A 23032-nucleotide genomic window follows, 5' to 3' on the forward strand; every position below is an offset into this window, starting at 1 on the left:
TGATTCAGAAGTATAAGGGAATCTTGCTGCTTATGACTGTGAGGATGGGTCCTGGGGGGGTCTTATTTTATTTTGCAATAACACGACAGGGAGCACAATTGCATTATTTATACACACCAATTTCAATTAAAATTAGATTTTGGCTATAAATACAGTTCAGTGTCACTAAGACGACTGATTCTCTCCCTTATGCGCAGACACACACATGCGCGCACACACACACACACACACACACACACACACACACACACACACACACACACACACAGATAAATCCTAGATTTTAGTACAGCGCTCTCCCATCTCCAAGATCAGATAATCCTTAAAGGATGCCTAGCATTTTCTCTCTCTGCCTCTGCTTCTTTCTCTCTGTCTTTGTTATTTCGCCCCTGTCAATCATTCACATTCATTAAGTCACTTATCGTTGCTTTCAATATTGATGCCCTCAAACCAGTAAACAAACAAACAAACAAACAAACAAACAAACATCTCTGCTTCACGCTCACACTGTCACAGCATTTTGCAGTCAAACTCTTTTTGTGTTTTGCTGTCTCTGTAGGCATCAGTGAGTTTTACATATAAATGACCTGCCTGTCTGTCTACCGATAAGCAGCTAAAACAGAAAGCACAGAGTTTATGTGTGTGTGGCTGTATGTCCAGAACCTGAATGATATGAATGATGTCCCAGTTCTCATACATTCCCATTTTGGTCAAACTCTAACAAGCAAGTAGTTAATAGTCAGAATTGGTCCCTAAACTAAAGTGCTGCCATATTATTCCTTGAATGTTCTATTAAAGCCTTAGATAACAGAAAATACGCACAATATTACTGAATGTAAAGCACAGTTGATTTTTTTTTCACTACAATTGACAGTCGAAATGATGTGGCAGTTGTATTTGGAGATTATTAAAAAACAAATGAGTCAATTTCGAAGTCCAAAGTATAATGAAGTATATAAACCTGGGGTGTCTGGATTCTGCCATTCTGGTCATGTTAATTCTTGTTTTGGTGGCAGAATCCAGACACTAGTCCTGTGATGTCTTGTATGTTGTGCTCAGCTCAAGTTTTCTTGGGTTGAGCACTCATTTTCTGTCATTGTGTGTCTTTAGTATGATTGCCGTCTCGTTCGCTTAATACGGGCGTGCAAGGTCTGGGCGTGCTTGGGAGTTTCACTCTTGTCCTGGTGTTTGTTCTGTTTGCAGTGTTTCATTCTCAGCATCTCAGTCTAGTTGGTTTCGGTTGGCACTGGGATGAAACATGCACGTTGAGATTTTATTTATCAAGTACTCATGTACTGGTGTTGTGTTTTGCACATGGTACAGGTTTATGCATCGCATGCTTTAAGCTGCAATTACACTAGAGTTTGAGCTTGTGAAATTCTGTAGTACGGTGCTGCGAAAAGGGGAGGGTGATTAGACATTTAAAAAAGCGAGCGATTGGTCCATATTTCAAATTTTTGTCCAGAGAGTTCATGTTTTGATCCTCGATTGGTCTCACGCAGTCAAGTGATGCGATTATGAAGGTCAGAGTTCACCAAGCTTGAACTTTGCAATGCAGCAAACTGCGAAACATGTCGCACGAGCTTGCATTTCCGGTCTGACACATTCGCATGCGTTTAAATGGAAGTCTATGGGGAGAAAAGTCCAGTGCGACCACAGCTTTAGAGTTTAATGTGAACAGGTGGTTAATGAATTCACTCAGTCTTATTTTATGTGAGCACATGGCTTGTGTTATTTCTTTGTGTCATATGCTCTCCTGTCTATTGTCTAGTCCCACCCTCCTTGTTAACCCATTATTAGTTTATTGTGTTCACCTGTTTGTTTGTTAATTATTTCTGCTTATAGTCTCCCCATGTCTGCTGTCATGTTCCAGTTTGTTGTCGTATCTTGCCTTGTCCTGTCTGTCCAGCACTGATCCCTGTCAGCCTGCCCAGTCAAGTTTGTTTGTGTGATTTGTTAATGTTTGTTCCCCGTTTGTTTTATTTTTTTACAATTAATAAATACCTAGTTCTTGCACTTGAGTCCTTGTCCATCCCTTTACCCGAACATGACACGAAGGACCAAAAAACAAACTTAATTGAGGGCCGTGGGCCGAAGGTAAATATATCAAGCTGTATTAAAGTTTCCACGAATAATTTCTTCATTTATTTAAAAATAAAAATAAAACATTACTTTAAGCATATTACCTAACCCATTATATATTTTTTACATTTTATAATGAACCTATTATAATGAAAGAATTCCGTTTATAACATTATGAAGCTTAATGCTGAATACACTAGTCAAGCTGCACCTGCCTTTACCTTCATTTGCTGAGGGCTTCAGAATTGTGCCATCCGCTGAGCAACAGTATGTTCATTAAAAAAAAAATTACAACATTTAATTGAAACATTTAATTCAAGTTTTTTTTATGTAGCTTAAAAATAAAACTAAGAAATGAAAGGTTATTTTAAATTAGATGTGTGTTAAAAGCATCAACTCCAACCCTCCCCAAAATTCTCCCTCCCTTCTCAGATAGGATGTCAGGCCAAATCAAAGATTACAATGGGCCAATGAATAAAGGATTATTTGTGTGCAGTTTTTTGCACAACACCAAATAAGGTGTTGTACTTGTGATGCAGAGTGTTCGAGTTCACAAAAGAGATAAAGTAAAAGTAAATTCAAAGTAAAACTACTGTGCCACAGTGCACCTTTCTCTTAGGTCAGGTTCAGGCCAGTGTTTCACTGGTTTAGGAGGTGAAAGCCCCGCTTTCTCAGGGACATTTCAGATTTGAAAATATATGGAGAGCTCCTTCTAGTGAATTTGTCAACTGAAACAGCAACAAAATGCAAGGTATTTTATGTTTTGCATAAATCTAGGCTGAGGCATTCCAGTACGCCTGAGTTTGATGGCAACTACTGGATGTCACAACTAAATAAAAACTGTCAAAATTAAGGGTTTTCACACCTATAGATTATTATATTTGTAACAAAATAAGTTGCAGCTTCCGCTTGGCTCAGTTCACTTTCACAATTGTATCATCTGTATTCACTATATAAGGTGTTTCCCAGCAGCATATCAAACAATAGACGAGAATTGATCACAAAGCTGTGACATAACTTTTAATTCAGTTCAGACAGCAGTGTTATTGGTAATTGGGTAAGAACAGAATGGTAATCCCACAGCGAAAGTGGTTTATTGTAGCCAAACGCTTCAATTCACAATGAATTAAAACAATGTCAAAATTTTGATGTCAGTTTGACTGGCATTTTTAAACCAGCTCTTTGACATCATTTTGATGTGGTTTCAACACCAATTGCCCAATGGGTTATGCTTGGACCTCAATGATTGCCGCTTGAGGCTATATTTAAATATGAATCAAGCCCCAAATCAAGAGCAGTGTTTATTATGAGTGCCAACCTGCAACTCTGTCAGCCACGACTTATTTACAAAATATTAATCTAAAAGTAAAATAAAAAAATTCAATAATAAAGTAAAAATAATTGCTGACATCAACATCCAAAGGTGCTAAAATTATAATTAGAGTGAAAAAAAAATCTATCGTAGTTTATTTTTCAGCACTATATATTTTCTTACACACATAAATCTGCGTATATTTCTCACCATTAGAAAATTCAAATTTTACTAAATTTTGTTTTAAACATATCTATAATGCCTAATGCATATAAGTGTCATTTATTACTACAGGAAATACACTAGCATATGTGAAACTAAATACAGTAACATTTCCTTGTGTGCTTCAACACAAACACAAGTACAAAGGACATGGTAATACACAGAGCTCTTGGGTACCATGAATAAAACAGCTGTTGACCAATGAACTTCAAAGAATAGAATTATATAAATTGCAGCCATAGTACGGAGTATAAGTGTGAGCCCAATGCAGGAATTATTAAAGTAATGGGGTTAAACGCCAGTACACTTCTCTGTTCTTAACCATAACTCCAAGTAATAATAACAACATACATTCCATATTATCCAACTTGCCGTGCACACAAGCTTGTTAGAGGTGGTTTCTGGTCTCTGGATCAGAGGTGGTCTCTAAATTGGGAATATTCAGGAGGGTATAATAAATGATCTGATGGGTATTCTGAGCTGAATCTTAACAGACACATTGTAGAGAAACCAAAGACTCATTTTACATCTTGTAAAAGGAGTAAAATAGGAGTCCTTTAAATAAACTAAACTGGGGTGGAAACATGCCAACAATTTGGATTTTAGATGTTCTACAACAAAAATACAAAATCAAAATACAAATGATTGTAATGTTAATTACAATAATTAATTAACATCAATGTACAATGGCAGACCTGAAACATGGTAACACTTTAGAATAGGGACCAATTCTTACTTTTAACTAGTCTCAAAGTCTGGATCATGAAAGCCTAACTACTGTGTGCCAATGCGCAGTCTCACAGCTTGACCGAATAATTCAGAAGCAGCTCTTCTCATATAGTATAAGAAAACTCAGTTTCATGAATAATAATTAGGCACTGATATGTCATCATAGTACTTGCAGTCCTGTGCTACAGTACATCACCATAATTGAGACTGCCCCATGTAGATTTTAAACTTGGAAAAATCAAAATAGTGGGGCCATTTATTACCTACAATTAAATCCAAACAGATCTCAGAAAAGTTTGTCCAGCGTTTCATGAACTTTTAATAATTATACAGGGCATCTGGAAAGTATTTACCTGAGCTCAATTTAAAGCTTCATGACAAAGGCTGTGAATACTTTTGTACATGTGATTTTTCAGGTTTTTTATTTTTAATAAATTTGCAACAATTTCAAAAAATCTTTTTTTCACATTTTCATTATGAGGTATTGTGTGTAGAATTTAGAGTAAATAAATTAATTTTATCCATTTTAGAATAAGGCGGTAACATAAAAAATGTGGAAAAAGTGAAGTGCTATGAGCACTTTCCGGATGCACTGTATTTGAATTATTTATTTTATTTTTGAAAAATTATTTATATTTGAAATATAATTTATTTTATATTTTGAAATCCATGCAAATTTTAGTGAATGACTTAATTCCCTGTTCATTGATGGTTCATGATAACTACATGCATTAAAAATATCCAATCTTAAGGCAAACACTAACCAAAATGGAATGGATAGAAAGACTTTCCATTGACTTCAATTGTTATTGTTTTAAGTTCAAGGTATTTTCTGTGCCCTAACATGTTATTGCTTATTCGAATATTTTCTTCATGGAGAACACTGTTCGGTGCAAACAATAAACCCGGGCTTAAGGGTTCTTAACCCCATGCACACACAAATATACATAAGTAGTGATACGGTCATATCTTTGTAATTATGCTCAGTAATGGCCCATATACTCCTATGCTTTCAAGTCATTAAAATGAGCAGGTCTGTTCTTCCGCTTCAATCTGTGTCTTATATTGTCTCATCTCATCTCATATCCTCTTTCTCTGAATTCAGTGGGATCCATTATTGCCTCTCTCCAAGCACACTAACAAAAGCGGCATTAGTATATTTAGAAACATAAGCCCTCAAAGAATATACACTGTTTGGTTGCTCTCTCTCTCTGTCTCTCTCTCTCATCTAATCTCACACTTTTTTCTCTTCTCAGTATGAAGCTTTACACTTTATTATCTGAAAGTGGGTTTTGTTCATTTGCGTACGCATCTTAACATGGGTGTTGCTTTGAATTTTGAAAAACAGCAATCATTTTTACATTATATATCACCCTGTATATTGATGCCTTGATGCACAAATTATTAAGTCATAAAGGAATACAAATTCTTATTTTTTTGCCTCTAAAAATACCAGTGAAAAAATATTTAATAAAAATGTTTAATATTATTAAATATTACATATTAATGTTTGTCTAATTTCAGTTAATGATGCCACAGAATGGAAAAATATACAGTATCCAACATTTAAAGTGGATCAAAATCTTTCATAAAAGCTGGCCTAAAACTATTGAATAACATTTATTCATGACAATTTTGAAAACCTTTTTTTTATCCACTTTAAACGTTGACCAGTGTACTGTATATATGGGCATTTAGTTCTAAACATTTCTATCAGGGTACACACACCGGCGCTGCAAGTCGGTGGCTGACCGCGGCGCCCAGCCACGACTCAGGACACTGTTCACTTCTCTGCCGCGCCACAGAGCGCCATCTGATTAGTTTCATGTTAAATATCATGCAAATGTCCGCGTCTGGTGTGTGATACTTTAACTGTCCTGTGTGCACCGTGTCGCGGCGCCAAGTGGCGCTTCCGGTGCGCGACCTGCTTTACTCAAATGCCACTGCAAAAGACCACTGAAAAACAGGTGAATCAGAACATAACACTGACTGAAAGGTAAAATCCCTTTAAGGGTATTCTATAGGCTTTTTGGGCAATTCCTACTATATTGACATTACATCTAACCATTGCAAGTAGTAAGTAGTTATTTTGCCCACTTCTTGACTGTTCAAGCCATTTCTAATGGCCTGTCTAAATCGAACATTAAGATAAGAACATTAACAATAATTTACCCTGTGTTGTAAAGATAAACCCAAAATGCTACTACAATAGTGTTGAGCTTAGCTAACTAGCAAACACTAGCTATCTAGCATGGACAACTAAATAACTAAACTTCATGGCTGTTTTGTCATATATGTTAAATCTAAAGGCTACCATGTTTAAGGCTATCTGGTTACCACCATTCTTAAAAATATCTTCTTCTGTGTTCAAGATCACAAAGAAACGAAGATAGACTCATTAGATAAAACAAGACAAAAAAGTTTGAGTATGAGTTAAAGAGCCCCTATTAGTGAAGTTTATTTCTAAACTAATTTCAAGAGGATCAAATGAAGTTTATTGACCACGGCTGGGCCCGTATTAGCTAACCCATGATTTACCAATCAGATGATTCCTAAGTTACCATAAATAACCAGTTTCTTACCTCAGTTATCTTCATCTTGAAGAATCCCCTGTTCCACTACTCCTCCTCCCTTTTCCTAGACAGGGTGCCACGGCGGCCCAGTGGTTAGCACTGTTGCCTCACAGCAAGAATGTCACTGGTTCAAGTCCTTACCAGGCTAGTCGACGTTAAAGTTCATTTTCACAACAATACCACAGTATAGCCAACTGTGTGCTGTGTTTGTTCGTTATTTTTCTGATGATCGACACAATAACCTACCCTGTAACGCAGCATTCGTCGGCCAAAAGAAAGACTATTAAAGGGCACCTATGGTGAAAAATCTACTTTTCAAGCTGTTTGGACAGACATATGTGTAGGTATAGTGTATGGACTGTCATATTGGGGTGATACAAACACACCCAGTTCTTTTTTTTTAATTTAACAACATAAAAACGGTGGACCAATTGGAGAGGTTTTCAGAGCGACCGCAACTTGACGTAGGAGTGCGGTCCCCCCACCCACCGAATTGATTGACAGCTGCGTATTAACATGTCTCCGTAGCAACGCGTATAATCATATCAGCAAGACAGGACGTGCGCGAAGCAACCAGGAATTAAAGGTCTGTTCAGTTTGCTAGGATCATCAATCATCATCAAATATGATCAAGAGTGAGTTTTACAAGTTTAAAATGTTTTAAAACAGTACATGTTTGTAATGAATTACATCGATTTACTTCAGATTTACTTATCACCACAGCCACGTGTCAGTACAATAATAAAAGACTACGCTTCAATCCCAGTTTGTGGACATTAAATCAGGTTTATTTTGTACATTAACATAACAGATATCCATACAGCAGTGGATATTAACCTGTATCCTGTCACACAAGCGTGCAAAAAGAGTGCAAAGCTAAACACGTGCGCTGTCTGTGTGTGTGCGTGTCAGCGCTGTGTGTGTGTGTGTCTGTCTGTGTGTGTGTGTATCTGCGTGTGTGCGTGAACTTTGTAACGAAATTGTGTGTGACTCATTATTGCAACTCCTCAACAAATGCATCAAATACTCATTGGTAAAGTTCTTACTGTAGTATTTCTCACAAACTGCTTCTATCATGTCTGTCTGTTGTCTGAAGCAGCCGAGGGAGGAGAATAAGGCACACTGACAGGCACGTAGACACGGTGGAGGACTAGCATTAAAGGCACACTACCCAAAAACCGCTACCTGCTGGTCAGAGCTATAAAATAGAAACTTATGAAAGGTATCATAAAAAATCTGAAGGGTGTTTTCAGCTGAAACTTTACATTCTGGAGACACAAAAGACTTATATTAAATCTGCAAAAAGGGGTAACCTAGGGGCCCTTTAATGTATAGGACTTTGTCAGTAATTGTTACACAGTTTATACGGACCAGTTTCTTCTTCCTCCAGATCCTGTAAGTGTTTCTCCTTCCTACACAATCTCTTAGTGTGATTAAAATGGTTGCATTATTTTCTGTAGTTTGCAAAATATGTGTTAAATTGTGTGTTGTAACTTGTAATCACTCCGCACGGCTTGTAACCACTTATCTATTATATTATTCGTGATATATCATCATATTACTTATTATATATTATTAGTGCTTGTACTATATCTCTCAGGTTAAACCTTTATGGGGCTGTTCCAAAACCACGTTGAAAACGTGACACATGCTTTTTCCTTTACTGCGTTTCTGTGCTTGATTCCCTGTCATTTGTCGTTGCTATGGCTACCAGTGTTGGGGGTAACACATTTCAAGTAAAGCGAGTTATGTAATAATATACTTTTCTATGTAACGAGTAAAATAATGCATTACTTTAAAAAAATGTATCTGTATATTTGGCATGTATAGCATCAGTAAGTTCTTAGAAAGTAACATTATTCTAATTTCTTTTAAAGGTAAATGAAGATGTAGGTCATACAGCGTGTCATTAAATGCAGAGCTCCTCTATTTTAAAAAAGAAAAATACCGTGCAAGTTATGAAAGAGATCAAGCCTCAGGCAGGTATGGAAAAGAAACTCAAAAGTAACTCAAGTTACGTATTACAATTCTTTCCATAAAAAGTAACTAAGTAATGCAACTAGTTACTTAATTAGGGAGTAACTCAATATTGTAATGCATTACTTTCAAAAGTAACTTTCTATAACACTTATGGCCACCATCGCCCATTCCTACACAAGCATAGCATGATAAATTTTCAAAATAGTTCAACTTTTGCCAATGTGTAAATTAATACTGAATGTGTGTCATTGGAATTACATGGGGATATGGTTAAGAATAGAGCAATATGCTGGTGTTTAGCTGCATTGCTTTAATGTTTTCCTGCAATGGGCTCTGGCTATTTCATAACCATGGTGGGCGTTTCTCTCCGTCTCATGCTGTACCAAATTGACCAATCACAACAGACTTAGTCATCAGACCAATCAGTGCAGATTAGCATCATGCAAAGGAGGGGTTTGGGAATAAATGAATCGCTGAACAAATCATATGGGAGTCGTTGGGATAATTAGGTTAAAAATAAATGCATATAAGTGTTTTTTGACCTAACATGCAAATCAGCCTGTTGTTGGAGACACCCAAAATCAAGATATAACCTTTAATATCGCATAATAGGGGCTCTTTAATGCTAAGTAAACTTTCATTCTGGGGTGAACTTTTCAGTTGAAAAAGACCATAAAGTGTGACATCATATTGCAACCACTGCATATCAACTTTGCCAGCTCTAACTCTATTAAAACCCTGATTTAGAATGATTATTAAAACTTTACAGTTATTGGTCTTCGTTTGAACAGTTTATCCACTATTTACCACCCCCCAATATTCCTTTTTTTATATAAGGATGACATCTGCAAATGGTCTTTTAAAAGGATACCAGCAGGGTTGGGCGATATTGCAAAAAAAGATCATGATATCTTGTTTCATATCATTCGATATCGATAAGTATTGAATATTTTTAAACAATAAATTTAGAAATATTAGGATTTTTTATTTAATAACTTTATTTTATATTACCAACATTACTTAGGCAAATTGTTGTAATAGTCAAAAAAAAAATTTAAACAAAATATCTCATCTCTTCATAATAAAATAAACATAAGTTTAAAGAGACTCTTAAACGTGATAAATAAAATGTTACAAAGTGTTTGCAATGATAAAGGTAGATCAACATCTGTAAGGTGTCAATAATAATTATACATTAAACCATAAACTCTGTAAACAAAACAAATTATGATAATCAAATCTGAGCTTTCAAGTAAAGAAACTAACCATCATTATTAAAATACAACATTACTAATTGTGAAGTTTAATTACTATATTACCCCTATGCTAAAAAATCTTTCAGATGGGGTGCTAGTGGCTGGGATGCACAAGAAAAGAAACCAAAAAGCCACTCTGGCGACACATGCTTTTTTATTTTCAATCTCCTCACTGCTGCAATACGGCACTCATTTTAGCATATGTTGTTATTCTGACCTGCAAAGACCATAGAATATACAAGACATGTCACTCGTATCTTTTTGAATGGGGAAAAGTGTAACGGTCAATATGGTGAATAAAGCCCCACCTACTAGTTCAGGAGCCAATCATCGATCGACATATGGCAAATAAAGCCTTCCTTTTAGTATATGAGCCAATCATCGATCACTATAAACTAGGGATGCACCGATAATAGTATCGGATACTGGGCCGATACTTGGTTAAAATACTCGTACTCGTATACCACTCAACAGTAATTCACTGCATGGATGTGATTTGTTGGCCTACCTGACTTCAATGTCTTAATGTATGAATTAACCTAATTTATCATATATTAATAGCTTAGTCCTTATAAACAATCCATTTATAAAATACATTATTAACGAATCTATATAGGCTACTGAAGAATAACCTGAATATGAAATATGATCCTTGCATGATGATCACAGCTAAACAAGCTAGCACTCATTTTATATATAAACTATAAATAAAAAAATGAAAGAAATTTTAAGTAATGAAACATTATGTAAAAAATCTAAAGACTCCAGGCTAAATAAAAGCGCCTCGTCAGAGCTGAACATCACTGCGGTCACCACGCGCGTGCCAGTTTACAGCTTCTGAAAAGATCAGACAGCCTATACAGATCACACAATCAATAAACACTTCATGTAAATGTATAAATATTTCGATAAGCATCGTTAATAGAATATTTATAACAATATCATCATTTTTTTTTTTAAATCGACACTGGCTTTGAGTTCTCAAGTGCGCGCTCTCTCTCCCTCACACCAGTGGTGCGCTGCACACACTACACAGCATACACTGGCAAGATGACAAGTGCTGAACTCCACGGGACCAGTTTTATTTGTTGCCAATTTGCGTGTTGTTTCTTTTTTTTAAATGCCTTTTATTATTAAAATCTCTCATTAATATGGGCTATCGAGTAACATAATCTCCCTCAGATATATTGGGGTTCAACAACGTGGTGCGCAGTATGACTATTGACCAACACCTCCCTGTTAGTTTACACACTGCATACACAGGCCTGCAGCTCTGGTGTGTTATGAATTGCATGTTTTAAATGACAGCGAGACATGCTCCATTTAGTTTTTATTGTAAAATATACATTATAACCCAGTACACAGTAAAATAATGTTTTTTGAATGGCTTGCCTATTGGCAGCACATATAGCCAACAAGCTTAAATAGGCTAAGCATATTTTTATTAATATTAAAACACATTAATACAAACTAGCCACCCTTTGATTTTTTTCGTTTCCGTATATTTTTTATCAAACGAAAATTTTATTCATTTTATTAGAATTAATATAATTATTAGGCTACACAACTTCTACATACTGTAACATTGGCTCTGATTGTGTTTTTACAGATATCCTACAGATGGACTTTTTGTCTCAAAGACATTTATGCATGTTAATTTTAGTGTTGTTTTTTGACAGATTTCGCAAAGGCTTCAGCTATTCTAACTGTCAGATGGTATCAGCCTCAGTTTTGCGACTTGACTTGTGTGGCATCTATGTAGTGATGTCTGGATGACAGCGAGAGATTCGATGTATGGCCGCACGTCACAGTTACTTTACTGCAATTTTTTTAAATATTGGCTCATCTAAATTAATTTTTCATTCAATTAATAGACGAAATATTGCCAGACAGACAAAGCAACTTTCGGTTTTGGACGAGAGCGGCTTCAGTGATAAAACAAACAAACAAACAAACAAACAAACAAACAAACAAACAAACAAACAAACAAACACACACACACACACACACACGCACGCACGCACACACACACACACGCACACACACACACGCACACACACACACACACACACACACACACACGATACACTCTTGTAGCCCTATTTATTTTTTATTTTTTAATCAAGTGCAAGAAAGAACAGCTGAACTTCGGAAAAAGTGCTCACTGCGATTGCCGCGATGGCTGCTTGTTTCTCTGCAGTTGGCTTGTCTGTGGCGCAGCATTGCTAAATCACTTTTGTCTTAATAAAAAATAAAATTGTTTATTATTAAACATTGTGAGATGATGGTCACATGATTTTTAAAATGAGAGTATGTGTTGCGTATTTATGGCTATTGATCTTATCTACCTGCGAATGCATAGTTAAACATCAAGTAGCCGACATTTTGATTACCTGACCGGCAGATTTACGGCAGGACTCACTCATAACAGGGTTTTATGCCTTCCCAATATGCAGTGCCAAGAGAGTGACTCCATAAGGTAACGTACACTGCGCACACTCTGTGTAATGTGTGAAGTAAAAAAGTGGTATCGGTGCATGCCTTCTATATACTGACAATACTCCGGGGGAGGGGCTTAGACCGGGCTTGAGTTTCTGCAGATTTTGTGTGTTTCGAACATTCAGAAATAAAGCTAAAGAGACAGTTGTTGTTTAATATTATTGATGAGTCCTAATATGAAATTCAATCATAAGCTTGGCAAGCAGTTTTGGAGAATTTGATGTTATTTGACATTTGATGTCAAGTTTATGGAGAAAAGTAAAAAGCACTGAAATGTTTAGATAAGCTGTGTTTGTCTAAGGTAATTAGTCAGCCGTTACTGAAATGTGTAAATTCCATACAAAGTGTGAAGCAGAATGGTTAGTTGTACTTACATGAATCGCGGTGCGCTCACGGCATTCAGAAAAGTTCAGATGTTTTTTAACTTCGCATACCTGGAAAATGCTTGCACACGTGCGCCCCGACCAATGGCAAGAAGCCTATTTTCTTCATATAGTTCTTTTATAAATTTATGTTACAAAATATAACCATTAAGATTTGAATGTTATAAGCCTACTTCTTTTCAAAAATGGAATGTTCCTTCCAATATGTACATGCAAATATTAAAGTCTAATCACAAATATGGCTAATTAACTGCACATAGTTTATGAACTTGTTTTGTATTTCACTTTACTGTATTTGTTTTACATTAAAAAGATAAACGTTCCACTTAAAATATATTTTTAACATGTGGTTTATTTACAAAACAAAAACAAAAAACAGATCTACAGAGAAAAAAATATCTATAAAGAATGAGATTCATGTATTGAGTTTCAATGCTAGGGCCCCAAACCTGGAATAGCTCAGGGCCCCCAAATCACTAAGTCTGCCCCTGCATGCTATAGAAGTAAATGGTTACAGGTTTTTAAAAATTTTCAAAATAACTTCTTTGCATTCAAAAGAAAAAGCAAATTCATAAAGGTTTGGAACCACTTGAGATTGAGTAAATAGTGAGTAAATTTTAATTTTGTGTGAACTATGCCTTTAAATAGATGAAGCCTTTGTAACTGCCTGAAATGGGAATGTGTACCTTCCTTCCCTAACAGGAAGTCCAGAAAATGGTATGTGTAGGCCACTCCTGAGTGTGTCTCCACTTGCGCTCTTCTGAGGGTGGAAAAAATCTTTCCCGGAGCTTCATCTGACCCTTTGGGCTTCGGCAACTTACAGCCCATGTCTGCAAATGTGGAGAAAAACAAAGACAGTAAGAGAGAGAACGAGATGAATACGGATAATTTGTCTGAAATATTCATGTATTCATAACTGCATTATTGATTTAACTGATTGCCTTGGCAGCAGTCCCTAATTGTCATGCTAATTAAGTCAAACTGACGTTGAAATAGAGACTGAGCATGTGCGAAACATGGTAGAGGGCATATCGGCATGGATTTAAACACAACTGCAAACATTCATATGCACGCACGAGTAAGATTCGTCACACAGTATCATAACATGAAGGCTAATTGGAAAGCTAATCAACCTTCAAGCATCAACCTTTAACACAAACACACGTTCCTTGTGTCAAGCACAATGTACTCTTCAAAATGAACACACTGTCTCCTTGGCTACCAGAAGCAGCAATCAGATAACACTTCATTTTTGATCTGTGACTACACAACCAATCAAACAGTGGAATGTGTGGCCGATGAATTAGCGTGTGGCTAATGCTAATGAGCGTCACATCTAGAGCGAGCTAACTTGATGTGACAGCAGAGGCAGGACAGTGGTGCCCGGCCGCCGGCAGAGCTAACACACACCATCAGGTACGGGTGGTTAACTGCCAGCATTTCCATGTCAGCGTTTGATGAGCCAGAACAGGTGAAACCGAGAGGAACCGGACAAGCCCAGTCAGCGTGACAACAAGCATTAACTGTGCAATGATGACATGATGGGGAATGAAGGTGGGACGGGGCAGCGACGGGTGACTGGTTTTGTGAATTAAGTGACACTTTGGGTTAGCTGTATATATAGTCTCAATCTGCTCTTAAAAACAGCACTGTGCTGAACAGTGGTAGAGTGACAATCATAATGCCATGTTTTTCTCAGATTCTTCTGACCCTTTATTTACATGAAAATAGCAAAGCAAAGGCTGATTATTTCAAACGGTTATCAGTGGGCCAAATGACCAAAATATATATACTTTTATTTTCTAGGACAGTATAGTGGAGAAAGAAAAAATGTGGGGAGCAGAAAAAGAAGGGAAGGATCGGTAAAGGACCTCGAGTCTGGAATTGAACTGATATTATAAATATATATTTTTTCAAATGTCAAATTCAAATTTCTAATCAGCCAATCACATGGCAGCAACTCAATGCATTTAGGCAGACATGGTCAAGACGATCTGCTGCAGCTCAAACCGAGCATCAGAATGGGGAAGAAAGGTGATTTAAGTGACTTTGAATGTGGCATGGATGTTGTGGACAAGCTGGTCTGAGTATTTCAGAAACTGCTGGAATCTCCTGGGATTTTCATGCACAATCATCTCTACGGATTTACAGAGAATGGTCGGAAAAAGAGAAAATATCCAGTGAGTGGCAGTTCTGTGGGTGCAAATGCCTTGTTAAATGGCAGAGGTCAGAGGAGAATGGCCAGACTGGTTCGAGCTGATAGAGAGGCAACAGTAACTCAAATAACTTGTTACTACCAAGGTATGCAGAAGAGCATCTCTGAATGCAAAACACGTCAAACCTTGAGGCAGATGGGCTACAGTAGCAGAAGACCACACTGGGTGTCACTCCTGTCAGCTAAGAACAGGAGACTGAGGCTACAATTTGCACAGGCTCACTAAAATTGGACAATAGAATATTGGCAACTGTTGCCTGGTCTGATGAGTCTCAATTTCTGCTGCAACATTCAGATGGTAGGTTCAGAATTTGGCATCAACAACATAAAATCATGGATCCATCCATATAATGGCCGTGTGTATGGGTGTTTCCCAGTACTGGGTTGCATCTGGACGGGAATCGCTGTGTAAAAATTACAGTATGCCAGAATAGTTAGTGGTTTATTCTGCTGTGGCAACCACTGAAATAGAGAATAAGCCAAAGGAAAATGAAATAAAATCAATGACATTAAGAATGTTGAAAGGGGCAGCCGTTGACTTCCATAGTAGGAACAAAAAAGCGACGGAAGTCAATGAGTAGAGTATGAGTAAATAAATATTGGCAGAATTTTCACTTTTGGGTGAACTATTCCTTTAATGCTTAAAGGGCACCTATTTTACTAGATTTAAGATAAGTCTTTTGTGTCTCCAGAATGTGTCTGTAAAGTTTTAGCTCAAAACACCCATCAGATTATTTATTAGACCCTTCAAAACATTGCAATTTTCTGCTCTGAACACAATGTAGCTGTTTTTGTTGCCTGTGCCTTTAATGCTAGTTTTTCTGCCCACCTTTCCCACATGCCTGTCAGAGTGCCTCAATCTCTGCCTCGACTGCGTCAGATAAACAGCACAGTGACATACATGAAGCAAATCTCATGTAGCGTTTGTGAGAAATACTACAGTAAGAACTTTACCAATGATTATTTGATGTATTTGCTGTGGAGTTAATTCAAGTCTTTCTGCAACGAGTCACACACAGTGTCATTACAAAGTTCCCCCACACACACACAGCACGCGTTTAACTTTGAACTGTTTTTGCACGGCAATTGTGACAGGATTAGGTCGCATTAATATCCACTGCTGTATGGATATCCGTTATATTAATGTACAAAATAAACCTGATTTAACCTCCACAAACTGGGATTGAAGCGTCTTCTTTTATAATTGTACTGACATGCAGCTGTGGTGATAAAGACGGTAAAATTGCTGTAATTCATTACAAACATACACTGTTTTAAAAACTCATTCTTGATCATGATGATGATGATGATTGATGATCACAGCAAGCCGAACAGATCTTTTAACGGGAGGGATTTAGATCCTATTTTAACGTCAGCAAATTTTTAAAGAGACTTATTGTGTTTCTATCACTCCAATTTGACTGTGGACACACTACACACAGTTCTGTACGAACTATCATCATAAAAAATAGTCAATTATAAATAAATAGTCAAGGGTATTATATGTAATACCAAATAATATCTTATGCATTATACAATGTTACCAACACAGCTTCAACTTGGACTGAAACACAAAAAGCTGAAAATACAAACTGCATTGATGTGATGTAGAGTTTTATATCTACAGTGCATCTAGAACTGTTTTTTTTTTTTTTTTTTGTCATTTTAGGAGCTCTTACTTGAAATTTCCTTTGAAACATTTGAAATCCTCCTGGTACAACACCATCACACATACAAAACAATTATCTCTCCTTTGTTCTTCTAGAATTGATTTTTGATCGCCTCAGGAGTTATAGTGGTGGGTTATCTTCTCATGTCACCTACTTCTGTAATCTGTTTAATCTCTGTATTACCTCTTTTATTCCACCAAAATGGTGGACTACAGACATCAAATGAACAACTGAAATGATTAGAAACAATGCAAAACAAAACTGTTATTTTAAGATTATAATTATTTAGAAAAAAATTAGTAATTAATATTTAAACAGAGAACATAATGATCTGAATTGTTAGCTCAAACTCTATTGGTCTAAATTCCAAGTACTGTAGGAGTGAATGACAAAGATTTACTGAGACAATTTGCTTTTATTATGAATCCGGCAGCTGGAATATAAATGACTAATTCACTGGAGACACACAGACCTTCGCACCTGTGCTGAGTGAAGTTAATACTGGCAGTCAAGCATCCGGTTCCACTCAGTTCCCTTCACTAGCCTGACAATCACATCATTACTGGCGGTAATCGCTCAGCAACAGACTGTCAGATCATCAGTTTGCTCATAGTAACTGAGAAAACATTTGGAGAGCTATTAGAGCAGAAAAAGAAACCGCAGCTTCTTAATCTCAGCTGAATTGACAATATCATCAAGAGAGACCGACAAACGCAAGCTTTGAAATAAACACAAATGCTGCGATGAGCACATAAGCCTCAGCGAGGGGATATTTGCTCCCTCATCGAGCACAAAAATGACAGCACAGCAATGTGTGTACAATACTTAGCCTTTCCAATTTGTGATACATTCATAATCGGCCAATACAGCCAGTCGGTCAATTAAATGTAATTGCAGCAATGATAAAAGTAATCTTTAGCAAATATGAAAATATTAAGCTGACACTTCTTTCATTGACTGTTTCATTGAAGTTTTTTTATGATTTATTTTTCATTTGAGTTAAAATGGTATAGAATTTAATATCACCATTTACAAAAATGAAAGTAAAGATCAGCGTATCAGTATTGGGTAGATCTGTAATGGTGCATCTCCATATTGCATCTTTCATATTATTGCATAAGACACCTTAAATTTTCTGTTTTTGTTTTGAATGTAATTACATGCACCTTTCTGCTTTAAAGGGGTAGTGCAGGGTATACTTTCAAGGCTTGGTTGTGTTTCTAAGATGCTAAGCAATGTGTTCATGCTTCATTTGTAAAAAAAAAAAAAAAAAAAAAAAAATCACATTATTTTTTCATATCTTACTTTGATTATATTGCTACTCAGCTAACATCAAAACGACTGTCATATTTCCTAGTTCCTCCAAAAGGCCCGCTCTCAAGAGGCTCTGATTGGTCAGCTAACATAATGTGCTGTGATTCATGGATGGGCTCCACGTGACCAGGAAAAGCATCACAATACAAGCTAGGCTTTTGCGCTGTGTAAATACTGTCAGTCAGAGTAGCTGTTAGCCGTATCAGTTTGTGCCTGAATCAGACAGACAGTAGCTATGTTTCCATCCACCTATTTTTATGCGCATTTTGCATATGCGAAAAAAAACGGTTGATGGAAACGCCATGATGCGCATACATTTTGAAAATGCGCATAAAAAAACTTATGTGCTTAACTGAGTAGGATAAACTTTTTATTCGATAAGAAAAGATGCACATAACTACGATGGAAACACTTTTATCGCACAAATTTCAGTATGCGCATTAAAAAAAAGGTAATGTGATTTTGTTGTAAGAGATCATGTGATGATGAAAATGTGTGTAAATGGATAAACCAGCAGGCTGAGCACATTGTAAACCATCTGAAATGTTGTTTTGGTCATTTTAAAATGCCTTACCGTTTAAGTATTAGTGTTATTATATTATTATTGACCTCCAGAATCAAGAGCGTCTGTGCTCAGCGTCTGACACCTTCAAACGCCACCGCACGCTCACTTGCCTACTGAGGTACAAGTCATTTATTAGATGAAGAAAATATTGACGCAGCTTCTCCTACTGCAGCAAATTCAGTTTTAACTGTTGATATTTGGTGCCAGTTAATAAGAAAATGACGATTTTGCTCGCTTTGACTCGTTGGATGGAAGCGCTGCTTTATTCGCACGTCTTTTATGTGATAACCCAGTTTTGCGCATAAAGTTAATTTGCATTTTTGGATGGAAACATAGCTAATGACACAGAGGACACAGCTGAACTTCAAGCCTGCTTTCTACAATAAAACCTGACAAGTGTCTTTCACATATATTCAGAATAAACATGTGTAATAGGAAACATATTCACATATCTTTTGCGAGTTTGTTATTTAAGATGTAGAACATAGAGAGACACTGCAGCGTGCAAAAATATGTATTTGTAGCTAAATTGTTAACAGTGCCAAACACATTTCCCATTGTTTACGTGCTTGTTTACATCCTTGCTACACTTGCTAAACTGTGCATTAATAGATCAATTTTAACAAATAATATTACTTACAGGTTGTGGCTCACAATCCACAGCTTCCTCTATTATGGTTGGAGCTGCTCCTCCTTTGAGGAGTTTAGCAGAATCCAGCAACTGACCTGGGAGGGATTCTGGAAGCTGTCCTTTGTTAAATGCTAGCTATATTTTTTTTATAATTCTCTGGAACATAAATAAAATTCAATTGTAAGCACTTCTCTCCTTGTGTCATGTCCTTTGGAAGCCCAAATACAGAAACAGAACAAGCTCTGTGGAATCAGCAGCGTTTGCACGGCATTTTAGTGTGGGACATGCACGTGGTGCATGTGCGTAACCTGAAGGATTTATGATCTCATTAGTCTAGATACAGTATATTTTTTGTAGTCCCCAAACTCTGTTTGTGTAGCTTTTGCTAAGCTAACTCTGTAAAGCCAGTGTCTCCCTTTCCATTGAACTTTGAGCGCATTACATTCAGAGATGTTGTTCATGTTCACACAGCTACATTTCACATGAACTTAAGTTTAAAATATCATAGTGGACCACCTCTTTAAGAACAATAAATATTTTGAAAAACACTACATAAGTAAACTTTAACTGAAGTTCTAATTCAATAAAAAAGCCATACTTGAGTCATGCTCTGTAATATCTCAGTTCTTATTATCAGTCTTTATTTCTAATGAATTGTAGGGGAAACATCTGGGACAAAATTAACTTTTGGTAATAGAAATCTGCATCCGACGCTACCCCTTCCATAGAACACATCATGGATTTCTGGATGTGGTCAATTTTTGTTTTTGGAAGATGGGTATGATTGCGAACAAATTTCTGACTTAGTGTATACGGAGTCTATGTTTGGAAGTTTTATGTCCGCACTGTGAGCACATGTCCTCAGGCATCTTCTGCCACTGGTGCTGAGCTCTCCATTAATCACAAGAAGATGATTAACAGAAGATGGTTAACACTCTTCTTTTTGTTGCACAATATACAAATGACCTCTCATTCCTCGACAATGGCATACCACAACAAGCTCTGGAATTGTACCATTGTCCCATGTGGCTCCTGCCCTGACCATTCATGACAGGATAAATGGTATGTGGAGTCTGGGTGTGGATCACAGCTGTGCTCCTCTCCAATACCTTACTTCCTGGAAGTGCATGAAGGTCTTGACATTTCTGAGCATTCCCAAGGACAAGAGTGATTGTGGTGTTCTTGCACTTGAAAAAGTATGACACCTGGGGGAAATCTCTGAAGCTCCTAGCCAAAGCCTATAAAACAATGACAGCCCATACTTACAAAGCTGTTGACCAGGCCCTGCATGCCATGGTCATTTTTCTGCATGTCCATCAAACCAAGGCACATAAAGTGCTTCTTTGAGAACTTGAGTCATTGGCGTAAGCCACAAAGCAAGACAGACTATCCAGAGGTAAAGGGAGCTGTTCCTCCCCTAGGGATTTTTTGACCACTCACTCTCCTGCAGAGGGGCTGGGGGCTACATTTTCAATTTTCCACCCTATTACTGAAAAGCCTGGCTAGTGCTACCAAACAAATCCTGCTGGCTTTTCTGACAATCTGACCTTCAGTTGGTCCAGGTCAATTCGGAGAAGCCAAAGTAGTTCTGTTAGCTTCCCTGTCAGATGTATTATTCCCTGACTAAAGGCTGATTTATACCTCTGCTTTAAATGCGCATGACAGGTCCGGTGCTTACCCTTACCTAACACTTACTTTACCCATATCCTGACGTAGACACTGATGGACACCTCTCAAACAATGTAACTACATGTCGCAATGACAAATAGCACAAGAACTGTGACTGACCAGCTATAGTAGCGGTGATTAGCTTGGGGGCGAGAGCTGTGAGAGACAAGCAAGGCCGATGTGTATAACAAGTGTTGAGTCCAAAGAAGGAGCTTTTTAGTTTTGTGTTTACTTGATAAAAATTGTTGCCCATGTCGCTGGGTCCTGCCTAATACTTACACAGCCAGCTACTCTAGCATTTCAGAAGTATTTTCAAAGCAACACAAACCGAATACAGAAGTATAAATAACATCCCTTAATGCAGAAGAATAATTCTGCCTTAAGGAGCCACTGACTGGAACATAAATTAGCAAAAAAATATACACTCCAGTTCACACAGCCACCTAACAGAGAGTGTGCTTGCCAGAGTAACGGTGTCTGTCATAGCATGTAATAGGCCTTTGAGTTCCTCCTCATATCATGTGGAGTCAGACATGGAGGCTTCAGAGGTTGCGTTTATTGGTCCCCTGCCCTAAGAGAAAATAGTTCTTTGCTCTGGGATATCTTCCAAAAAGTGTCTGAGGCCAAGTCTGGTTGTGCCAACATGGACAAGAATGCATATTCTTTGAATATGCATTTGTTGCCATGAAGATGCATATGGAAACCTGTCCCAGTGGCACTTCGGCTACAAGTTAGGCCAGGATTGACCATGGGTTGAAGAGGCAGAGATATATCAGCATCAGTTGTAGCAGAAATATTATCATAGTTGAGAAGGGCTCCAGAAACCTTATTTCATTGGGCTTGCGTTTGGTGCTCGATGAGGTTTTAAGTAGCCCAACACTGACAAAGAGTTAGAATTGAGTATATGAATACTGTGCTCTCTTGATGGGGAAAGGGTGACATTGACAACTTTCATAAAGACACTAGTCAACAGGGCAATCCAAAAAGGTAGGACCTTGTACTGATGCATCCTACTCTCATAGGTAGAACTATTCTGTGCCTCAAATGACTGAAATGTAAAATAGCAACAGGTCTATTTCCACAAACGTATTCAGACACCTGTCTTGGACACAATAAAATATGGGCTATAGAGCTTCATGGTTGAGGGGGACAGATTTTTGCTAGAATAAAATGCTGCAGAAGTGGCCACTTGGGAAACTGAATATAATGGGAAATGGGAAAGTTGTATAGTTCTGAGCCACTGTGAGCTAGAAGAGATGTAAACTCATTGGTGTTGTTCCCCAAATCACCCCCAGTGCTTGCACTAAAGTCTTGTACACAGATTTTTGAAGGACTGGACCAAGAAGCAGTTAAAAACAAACTATGTGCATAATTATAAAAGTTAAGTCAATGGGTTTACTGACTATTTTTAAGTACTCCTGTTTTTTAAAGTAAAGTAACTAATCAATTTTTACAGTGTAGACTTTTAGAAAAGTACAAGACTCCTAAGACAGATGCAAGAACAAACATTGCCTGAACATAGATTCGGTCCAAACACTCAACAGACCAATCACGCCAATCTCATTGGGAGAAAATCTATACCCTTATCGACATGAAAAACAAAAGAAGTTTGAGAAATTTCTATTAAGGAAATTTGCACTTTTAGACCACAGCAAAAGCACCCAGGAGACTGTTTTGCAATGTTATCTACTAAGCAGGAGCGATCCACTGATGTTTACCTTAAGTCCAGCAGCATGATATAGTTCTCTCATGAGAAGTGTGCTTTGGTTCCGAAGATCAAAGTTAAATAACTGTCCAAATCTCACTGAATGTTCAATGATCTGTTTTAAATCATACCTGAGATCAGGTATAGAGTCTGTTTGACACAACATTGAACATAGCCGACACAAAAGGAACCAATACCAAAATTTCGTGTCACTGTGCTCAGATCAGA

At 37.2% G+C, this 23032-nt stretch overlaps 1 protein-coding gene across 1 annotated transcript in view; it reads right to left on the bottom strand.

Moving 5' to 3' along the window:
* Nucleotides 1-13864, bottom strand: part of rftn1a (raftlin, lipid raft linker 1a) — a 55458-nt gene extending 41594 nt beyond the window's left edge. The window contains exon 1 of the mRNA XM_056480086.1: nt 13723-13864. Coding sequence (XP_056336061.1) covers nt 13723-13864 — 142 coding nt within the window. The remainder of the gene's footprint in view (nt 1-13722) is intronic.
* Nucleotides 13865-23032: the final 9168 nt, after the last annotated feature.

This window comes from Danio aesculapii, chromosome 19 (assembly GCF_903798145.1).
Source record: "Danio aesculapii chromosome 19, fDanAes4.1, whole genome shotgun sequence".
In the NCBI taxonomy this organism is placed as follows: Eukaryota; Metazoa; Chordata; class Actinopteri; order Cypriniformes; family Danionidae; genus Danio; species Danio aesculapii.